The 10645-nt window shown below is 36.1% G+C and overlaps 1 protein-coding gene across 1 annotated transcript; it reads right to left on the reverse strand.

Annotated features, from left to right (window-relative positions):
* Nucleotides 1-1116: 1116 nt before the first annotated feature.
* Nucleotides 1117-8297, reverse strand: LOC147761926 (uncharacterized). Its single transcript, XM_087012863.1, has 2 exons — nt 8124-8297; nt 1117-7917 (listed from the first exon to the last, which is right to left on the reverse strand). The coding sequence occupies exon 2, from the start codon at nt 7694-7696 to the stop codon at nt 6356-6358; it is 1341 nt and encodes a 446-aa protein (XP_086868989.1). The 5' UTR covers nt 7697-7917; nt 8124-8297; the 3' UTR covers nt 1117-6355.
* Between the last annotated feature and the right edge of the window lie 2348 nt (nt 8298-10645).

A 10645-nucleotide genomic window follows, 5' to 3' on the forward strand; every position in this document is an offset into this window, starting at 1 on the left:
ATTCCTATGAAGCTGCTATTCACTGCTTCCTTATTATGGACACTATGTTATCTAGCACAGAGCTTAACCTTTGGGAGTTTACAGGGAAATATCACCAAGTGTGCTTTATGAAATTTCATTTAATGGCCACTTAATTAGGTAAATGAGTTTACAGCACTTAAATTAGCCTAGTGAATACCCAAGGGGAATTTACAGACTGACCACACAATTTGTCTATCAAAGGTCTTCAGGCCCATAAGTCACACCTTAAGAAAAGCAGAAAACAATAATGCACAAAAAAAACAGGAGACTGCCAATTCTGATGCAATAATACATTATGTTTAACTGCACAGTCAACATCAAATTTTAATTTTGCACAACAGGTAACACTGATGAAAGTAAAAGCATAAGGCTCCAGGCCCATCAGAGTTAAAGTTTACAATTAAAAAGTGCCAGAATGAGTAAAATGAAAATTTCACAAAAAAATTCATAAATTTAATAAAAATGATAATCCAATAGAGCTGTTCTCTAATATATATGTATGTCAATCCTAAGAATCATTCTTGTAAGAATAGTTAAAAAAAATAGAAAGTAACACTTTACTTTACATAATATTAATGGTGGCAGAGCACAAAGTAGGTTTTTTGTCAATTTTGATGCAACATTACATAATGATTAACTAATTAAATACCACCAATTTTAAAATATCTACTATTAAAAACATGGACATTAAGAAAACTGATTACCACTGGACTTCATGCCCAAGGGAGCTCTAAGTCCCATATTGAAAATTGCAACATGTGAAAGATAAAAATTTTCACAAAAATCCTGTATTACTTCCAAACAATTAACTAATGAGACAATTTTTCAACTGAAGCTGTAATTCAGTCCTATGTTTCTTTCCTGTAAGTGTGAGAAGAGCAAGTGACATGGTTTTCCTTTCACCACCATACGGAGGCAGTGCCCAGAATAGGGTTTTGTTAAATTTTGATGCAATATTACACAATGCTTAACAGCATAATAACCATAATTTTTTTAATAATAAAATAAAAGTATCATGGATATTCAGAAAATGTGACTAGCCCAGAGAGTTCAGAGTCATACTTTGGAAATCCCAAAATGTAAACAAGAGAAAACTGTATTGAAAGAGTTTATTTCCATTTTCAACACCTTTTTTACATAAAGCAAAGTAATTAATTTACTGTCATTTTTATATGATCAATAAAAAAATATGTTCTCAAAGCAAAAATATCAATAGAAGAATTATAAATTTCCAACTTGCTCCATTCTGAGATTCTGAACATAGTGAATGGTTGAATCTGACAAACTGTAAAGATATGTTTTTTTCCCCATTTTTGACACTTATTACACAATACACAATATCAAGTTTACCATCATTTTTATATAATCAACTAACAATGTTGTTAAGATGCAGTAAATGTCAAAAGAACAACTTAACATATCTAATTAGTTCAAAAATGAGACTGTTAACATGCCTGAGAATTAAATTTGAGGAAAAAACACTTATATACAAAAAAAAAAAAAAAAAAAAAGGCATAACTTAACCAAACTTTAACTGATCAAGCTTATTTTCAAAACTTAATCTGTATTTCAGTAACACTGATCACTACTGTGAATTTCAAGACAATTGGCCAAAATGTGTTATAGGTGTTGCATATATGCTGAAAAAAAGTGAAAAAACAGCAAAACTTTTATAAAAATGCCCTGATCATGCCAATTTTGGAACTTGACTTGCGTATTATAGATATTCATTAGTTCTGTAAGTTTCAAGCCAAAAAGTAAAGCAGTTCTTCACTTATCGTGTTATCAGGGTTGCATATATGCTGAAAAAAGTGAAAAAAACAGCTGACTTCCATAAAAATGTTCCTATCATGCTGATTTTTGAACTTGACCTGCGTATTATGAATATTTTCCATTTCTGTAAGTTTCAAGCAAAAAGGTAAAATGGTTTTTCAAATATTGTGTTATCAGTGTTGCATAAATGTTGAAACAAGGCAGCAAAGCTGTCAAATGTACAGACAAAAAACAGAAAATAATGATGCAAAATAGGTCATTTTGCCAATTTTGATGCAATAATAAATAATGCTTATAATAGCACTGTTAGTCAACACTGAATTTTAATCATGCACAACAGGTAACATGGTCAATAACAGGAGCTGACCCAGAGATATTTTCTGACAGTATTCCAAAGTATCTTTGTTGATCCATCCTCTATTTTGTTGATCTTCCAACAGAAAAAAATAATAAATATCAGTCAATATAAACTTAAAAATCCGAACGTCTTCCGGAAGCTGACCCAGAAGATGGTCTCAATCTATCCCTTTAATAAGATTACAGTATCAGGACCATGAGAGACCAAAGTCACATGATGAAAGTCTCAATATTTTAAAAATGATGACAGTGCATAAAATAATATTACATAATGTTTGAAAACATAAATAACATACAACTGCTTATGTGGAAATACAGAAAATGTGCAGAGCTTCAGGCGGTTAAATATCACAAATGCAAGTGTTTTTGAGAAAAAAGTTATTAAGGAAAATAAACAAAACTAGAAAAACACTCCGAGAGTGCAGACCTCTGCCCAGGCAGCAATTGTTGATTATATATATATATATATATATATATATACATATATATACATATATATATTACCTGCATAATTTACCTCCATAATTATCACTGCTTCCTTATTATTAATCTAGCAGAGAGCTTAACCTTTGGGAGTTTACAGGGAGATATCAACAAGTGTGCTTTATGTAATCTCATTTAATGGCCTATTAATAATCAATTAGGCAAATTACTTTATAACTCAGAGCTAAGCTAAGTGATACCCAAGGGAAATTTACAGACTGACCCTCTCAAAGACCCTTCAGGCCCATAAGTCACATCTTAAGAAAAGCACAAAACAATAATGCACAAAATAGGAGACTACCAATTCTGATGAAATGATACATTATGTTTAACTGCAAAGTCAACATCATATTTTAATTATGCACAGCAGGTAACACCGACCAAAGTAAAAGCATAAGGCTTCAGGCCCATCAGAGTTCAAGTTTATACTTAGAAAGTGCCAGAATAAAAAAATGAAAATTTCACACAAAATTGCATAAATTCAATAATAAACGATAACCCAATTGACCTAGCTTTCTAATTTTAACTGCATGCCAATCCTAAAAATCATTCTCATAAGTTAAAAATAATAATAAGTAACACAGTTTTCTTTTCATAATGTTTGCAGTAGCAGTGCAAAAAGATTATTGCAAATTTTGATGTAACATTGCATAATAAATTATAGAATAATTATCACCAATTTTTGATTATTGATTACAAATAGCATGGACATGTAGAAAATTTGATTACCATTCGGCTTCATGTCCATGGGAGCTCCGAGTCCCACAATGAATATGCCAAAAAGTTAATGAATATTTCACTCAAATGTATAACTTCCAGAAAAAGAAGCCAATTAGACTGCTTTTCCAACTCAGGCTGCATTTTAGTACAGTGTTTCTTTTTTTAAGGTTTGACAGTCATAAGTAACACGGTTTTCCCATCATGGTCATCATGGCAGCAGCACCAAAAATTGTGTTTTCTTCTATTTTGAAGCAACATTACATAATGCTTAACAGCATATATGACCATCAATTTTTATTTAATAGAATATTAGTAACATGGACTTTCAGAAAACATGACAAGCAAAGGTCTTCAGAATCACCTTGGAAATGCCAATAAGTGAAAAATTAAATTTTCACAAAAAACTGTTTAACTGCCAGAAAAAATTACCAAACAGACTGCATTGCCTACTGAAGCTGTATTTTAGACCCATATTTCTTTCCTGTAAGTTTGATAACAGTAAGTGACATGATTTTCTTTAAATGGTCATCATGGGAGCAGTGCCCAAAATATGGGTTTCTTCGAATCTTGATGCAATATTACATAATGTTTAACAGCATAATGACCATCAATTTTTAATCATAAAATATTAGTATCATGGATATTCAGAAAATGTGACTAGCAAAGATCTGCAGGCTCATGGAACTTCAAAGTCACATCTTAAAAATGCCAAACTGTAAAAAAGACAGCACTGTTCTGAAATGGGTTTATTTCCATTTTAACACTTTTTAAACAAAACAAAATAAACAGTATACTTCCATTTTTATATGACGAACTTAGAAAATTGATGAAATGGGAAAATATCAATAGAGCAGTGTTAAATGTCCAATTTCCTCCATTCTGAGATTCTGAACATAGTTGATGATTGAATCTAAAAAACTGCAATATGATATGATATGAGTTTATTTCCATTTTTGACACTTTATTACACAATACACGATATCAAGTTTACCATCATTTTTACATAATCAACTAACAATGTTGTAAAGATGCAGGAAATATCAAACAAACACTTTTACGTATCTTATTAGTTAAATAATGAGACTGTTAACATGCTTAAGAATTGAATCTGAGGAAATGTGAAAAAACAGCATAACTTCTAAAATAATGGCCAGATTATGCTGATTTTCCAACTCAACCTGCATTTTAGTAAGATTGACCATTCCTGTAAGTATAATGACAATTGGCTTATCTGTTTTTCTTATATAGTGTTATCAGTGTTGCATATATGTTGAAAAAAAGTGAAAAAATAGCATAACTCCCCTAAAAATGGCTTGATCATGCTGATTTTCGAACTTGATCTGCGGATTATGAATCTTCATCAGTTTTGTAAGTTTGAAGCCAAAAAGTAAAAAACGGTTTTCCACTTATCGTGTTATCGGTGCTGCATATATGCTGAAAAAAGTAAAAAAAAAAAACAGCATAACTTCCCTACAAGTCACCCGATCATGCCGATTTTCGAACTTGACCTGCGTATTATGAATATTTATCAGTTCTGTAAGTTTCAAGCCAAAAAGTAAAATGGTTTTCCACTTATCATGTTATCGGTGCTGCATTTATGCTGAAAAAAGAGAAAAAATAGCCTAAATTCACTAAAAATGTCCCAATCACGCTGATTTTCGAACTTGACCTGCGTATTATGAATATTCATCAGTTCTGTAAGTTTCAAGCCAAAAAGTAAAACAGTTTTCCACTTATCGTGTTATCGGTGCTTAATTTATGCTGAAAAAAGTGAAAAAACAGCATAAATTCCCTATAAGTGACCCGATCATGCTGATTTTCGAACTTGACCTGCGTATTATGAATATTCATTAGTTCTGTAAGTTTTAAGCCAAAAGAAAAAACAGTTTTCCACTTATCGTGTTATTGGTAAAAGTGCATGGCGACGGCGACGACGGCCACGACGGCGACGACAGACGCAGATGACGGCTATATGTACAGACACATCTGTGTCTGTACATAAAAACTATATTTAAAGAACGTAAAACATGTTACACATGGCCCTCAATACAAGCAGTGAACGAAGTTTTTAAACAAACAAATGACAGACGAAAACATTGCTTCCATACTATGTAACTACAGAAGGCAAAAAAATTAAATCAAGTACATAAAGCTAGCAAACAGATCAATAAATAAAGTAGATGAAAAATAAAGTTGTATGGAAAGCTGTATAGACTTTACCATCTAACCCAATGCAGTACTCAACATGACAGTAGTAATATAAATTTTTCCACAAAAAATTTCCACAAATCTCATTGCGTCTTACAGTAAGTAAATTAAATTAATATGAACACTGACAAAAATTATATTGAAAATACAAAGAAAGTAATAATCTCATACAGCAACAACACTAGGTTAAAAAATATCAGACAGTAAAAAATATAAAAGATATGTGTCTTTAAAAAATTGTTTAAAAAAATACGTCTTGGTTTGTCCTGATTCTACACAGAGCTTATTCCCGAGTTTTAGACCCCATTCCCAGAGATTAGGGGCGTATTCCCATAGATTTTAGATCGATCTATCCCCGTGGGGAGTCTCAGCTATTTAGCGTGAACCCCCAGGGAGTTAGGTCGATCTAGTTTGGACCGATCTAATTTCTGGGAATGGGGTTTAGATTGATCCAACTAGATCGACCTAACTCCCTGGGGGTTCACGCTAAATAGCTGTCAGCCGAGCGGGCACGAAAGTTAATTACCCCCTTACAGCTTGTTGTAGGCGGGTCGGACATTTAAGCCGGATTATCTGACAGTAATCTAGTGAAACTCCCCACGGGGATAGATCGATCTAAAATCTATGGGAATGCGCCCTTAGAGCATATAACTCAAATGCACGGCCTCCGTTACACATACGTATACCTCTGTTTCACACCAAGTGAAAAATGTAAAATCTACCTGTCGCAGAACTACTTTCATCATCATATCAGAGATACCCATACTAATATTAAAACTTTGAAAAGCCATGCCTACGTTGGTGTAATCAGTGAATACTTTTTATCGACCTGAAGCATTTTATAAATTCGATCACATGCCACGGTGGGATTTTTCTCGCCAAATATGGGGAATCCATGCGATTTGTAATACGACAACAATCGGTTCACATCCTGGTAGTGTCTTTCTTGGGCCTTCATACAGCCCGGGTGCCAGGTCCAGTCGGTGAACTCAAAATTAAACAGGTCTCTTTGAATGACGCTCCTACTGAAAAATCTACAGTGATTCGGGCACATTTCGAAGCCACCGGAATAGCAAATCCCCATCAGAAGAGCTTGAGGGTAGTAAGTTTCCCTGTCGTACGGTGTTTTCAACAGTTCCTGTTTGGGTACTGTCTGATATTTCCAATGCATTGAAGTTCTAGCGATGGGGGATAGTTCCTCCGTCGTAAAATTTTCTTTGTAAGTTTTGAGAGGTGCTCTCCCGGGGAGTTCGGCTTTGAAGTCTCCGTTTGGGCGCATTTGGATGCGAAAGATGTATTCCTTGCGATGGAGAGTGTATATACACTGACACATTATGCTGAATTGAGAAAAGAGATTGTCGACTGATATTTCTTTAATGATTGCATCGAAAGATTTCTTATGTAACCGCTCCAAGTAATGGCGACATTCAACAACATGTTTTACTTTTATGATGACAGGAAAGTATGACATGCATTTCATGACTTCTCCAGTCCCGAATAAATTGTAATGCTTCATTGTTGTCATTCCCCATTCTTTCGTCAGAAACTGGCCAATGACGCCGACCACGATAGGTTTGCCGTCTCTGAAAAGGTCTTCCGGCGTAACAACCGTAACGAACAGAGTGTCTGTATCCACGTAGCCAACGTACTCGGCCTTGGTGTAATTTTCGGGATAAAACATCGACCGCTGCATACGGCTTGGCCCTCGATGGTTGTATATTTCTGGGTAGGGGTCTTCAAAGAAAACCTTCGGAAAAGGCGGGCTGTCTCTTATCGTTGCTTCCAACGCATGGTCCTCTTTCGATTCATTGTCTAAGATAACCATCACACGAATATGACGCGGCCAGAAAAGCATCAAGCTGGGTTTGAAGATCTTCTCGTAAAGATGATGGTGTTTGTGGTACATGCGAAGGAACAGTTCAAGCGTCGGAACAGAGTCCCAGACACCTGGGATATTGGAGTTAGACCCGCTAGCACTAGTACCTGCCGGCGCCCCTTCATCCACGACGTGGCTTGGTCCTCCGGAGAGACTTTGGAGCGGGGGCGTTGTTTTCTTATGCATTGTTATTAACAATACCATAATGCCCCCTATCGCCACACCGATACATAATCTTATTAGTAGCGTACTTCTCATGACTGTACATGTGGTTTCATTTCAAAACCAGCAGAGCGTTTTTTGTAGCAATACCTGAGTACACCAGTCGAAAAGTCACTGCAAATTATAAACAGATCGCTAGATGTCCACCTTTCCAAAGAGAATGTTGACACGGCTTACACACTTCGGGGGTCACCTTGACTGGTCGGTGAACGGGTGTCGTAAAATCGTCCTATTATTAATAAACCGGGTGCATCAACCTGAAAAAACTATAATAAAATAACTGTCATTCTATTATGCCAAAGCACATTTTAAAAACACCAAATTCGATAGCAGCATTGAAAACGTAATAATAAAATAATCATTTGGTTATCTTACGACACTCGTTTACTGACAAGTCAAGGTGAGCGTCAAGGTGACGACCGCAACAACAACAACACTGGGTTAAAAATATCAGACAGTAAACCTAAAACACGGAACAGCGGAACAACGGAACAGCGGAACAGACTATAATGCGGAACATTGTTACTGTGGAACACACGACGCAGGAACGGAACAGCATAAAAGACGGAACGTTTAATTGTTGTGACTGCTGGCTTGCGGAACCAACAGTGCGGAACGGCCTTAGAAAACAAACGCTCCAATAACAACCAAAGAAAATTGTGACGTCACAGATAACTTAGACTATTAATAAATTTACAATTACAAGTAAACAAGAAAATATTTTTACTAAATAAAAATATCAAAATTATAAATATGCGTCAGCTCATTGTTTTTTATCAATAAATTCCTGAAATTACATTAGTTTTTATTTCAATGGTGATTAATCTTTTATCGTAGCAAATTAAACCCTACCATTGTATAAGTCATAGACGTTTGAGAGTGTATAAAGTGGCTAAATTACAGCGAATAAGGAAAGGATGATGTGTTTTCTATCTCACCCCACCAATACTCACTACTGTCTTTTATGTTTCTTTTCTCTTTTCAATAAAAATTAGAGATATTTGTTGTTTGTTTTCCTATTTGCAAACTGTGGAGTCTACGTCATAATCGCTATCACCATAATGCTACAATAGCACTAGCAGCGGCAACGCTTAGAGATGCGCGATGGCGCAGAGAATGGTTGATACAATATCTGAAAAAAACGCCCCGCTAACAACAGATAAAGTGTGTCGACTATTTAATCACACTGAGAAAGTGGACGTCATTCCGTTTCGACCAAAAGGAGGACAAACATTTGTTTTCAAAGCCAATTCGGAGGCGGAAAAAGAAGACTGGAGGGCAGACGGCCATAGGTGGACAAACGGCAGTTCTAAAAAATTACCTAGGAAACAACCATTATACAAAAAATCATACTTTTATGCAAAGGGTGCAGATGGAAAAGCCACCGTCATGCAGTTGTCCACTGAAAGATGGGTGCGTGCACCTTATGGCAGTGCCCATGAGCATCAATTTGCCATTAGAGAAATCAGGCCTCAAAAACTTATCAACTGTCAGGAAAAACGCAAGAGGGCCGAAAAGAGCAAAGCCTGGAAGGAAAAAACCTCGGGTGGGTGATGTATGTGACACCGGAACGGAACACTTAGCTCTAGACGCGGAACAACAGAACAACTACCACGGAACGGAACACATAGACATCGCCCACGGAACGGAACACTTAACTCTGGACGCGGAACACAGAGACAACGGCTACGGAGCGGAATACTTAACTCGGGACACGGAACAACGGAACAATGACCACGGAACGGAACGGAACACATAGACATCGACCACGGAACGGAACACTTAACTCGGGACACGGAACAACGGAACAATGACCACGGAACGGAACACTTAATTAACTCTGGACCACGGAACGGAACACTTAACTCACACAGACATCGACCACGGAATGGAACACTTAACTCTGGACGCGGAACACATCGATGAAAGTTTTCAAAGGGACATCAGCTACAGCAGAGAAGTGTGGATCCCGGCTGACAGGAATATTATTAAAGAAAATTTGAACGTCAGAGACCGCGACATAATCACTGACCCTTGCGGTTGGCTAAATGGAACCATCATCGACGCTTGTCATGATATAATTAAATATCAATTCCCGCTTCTAGAAGGACTCAAGTCATGTGCTCTGGCAGTACAGCTAGATTTCAAGCGTCACAAAAATCAATTCATCCAAATTATAAACCGAACACCAGACCGCGGTACACACTGGCTCACAGTATCAAACATTGGGTGTGCCCCAGATACAGTTAATATATGCGATTCCTCTTTCAGTGACATTCCAACTGTGGAACAAATGTGCATTGCGTCATTAATAGCACCATCGTCTGCAAGAACTCTACAAATTAACGTTTTGGACGTAACGCAACAAAACAACAACTATGATTGCGGTCTGTACGCAATAGCAAATATGGTTGCCTTGGCGCATGGTAAAGATCCCACAAACATGAAGTATGACAGTAAAAAACTGCGTTCACATTTATTTTTTTGTTTAGAAAGACGACATCTTTCTCTTTTTCCGATAACAAGCAGACGTAAAATTAAAAATCCTATCAAAAATTCGGTCGCGGTAAATTTATATTGTAATTGTAAATTACCAGATACACATACCCTCTATGTCATCTGTGACGGGTGCAATGAGGAATATCATCCTCAGTGTATAGGACGCAGTGACGAGGACGCATTGAATGAAGAACGAATGTATTGCACAGAATGCAGAAAAAGACAACAACAATAATAATAATAACTCAATATAACGCATTGAAACAAGAAATAATATATTGGCGTTCAAATTTTTGTTTAATTATATGCAGGAAAAGAAGACAACAACAACAATAATAATAACTCAATGTATTCATATTCGTCTTGTTTTTCTTTTACCACTAAATAAATAATATTTCCTCGTTCCACAATGTATTTGATACACGTTCCGCTTTTTACTGTATTCCGCATTTTAGTCTGTTCCGCTGTTCCGTTGTTCCGGTGTTC

Source organism: Lingula anatina, chromosome 5 (genome assembly GCF_051362555.1).
Source record: "Lingula anatina isolate TDL-2025a chromosome 5, LinAna3.0, whole genome shotgun sequence".
In the NCBI taxonomy this organism is placed as follows: Eukaryota; Metazoa; Brachiopoda; class Lingulata; order Lingulida; family Lingulidae; genus Lingula; species Lingula anatina.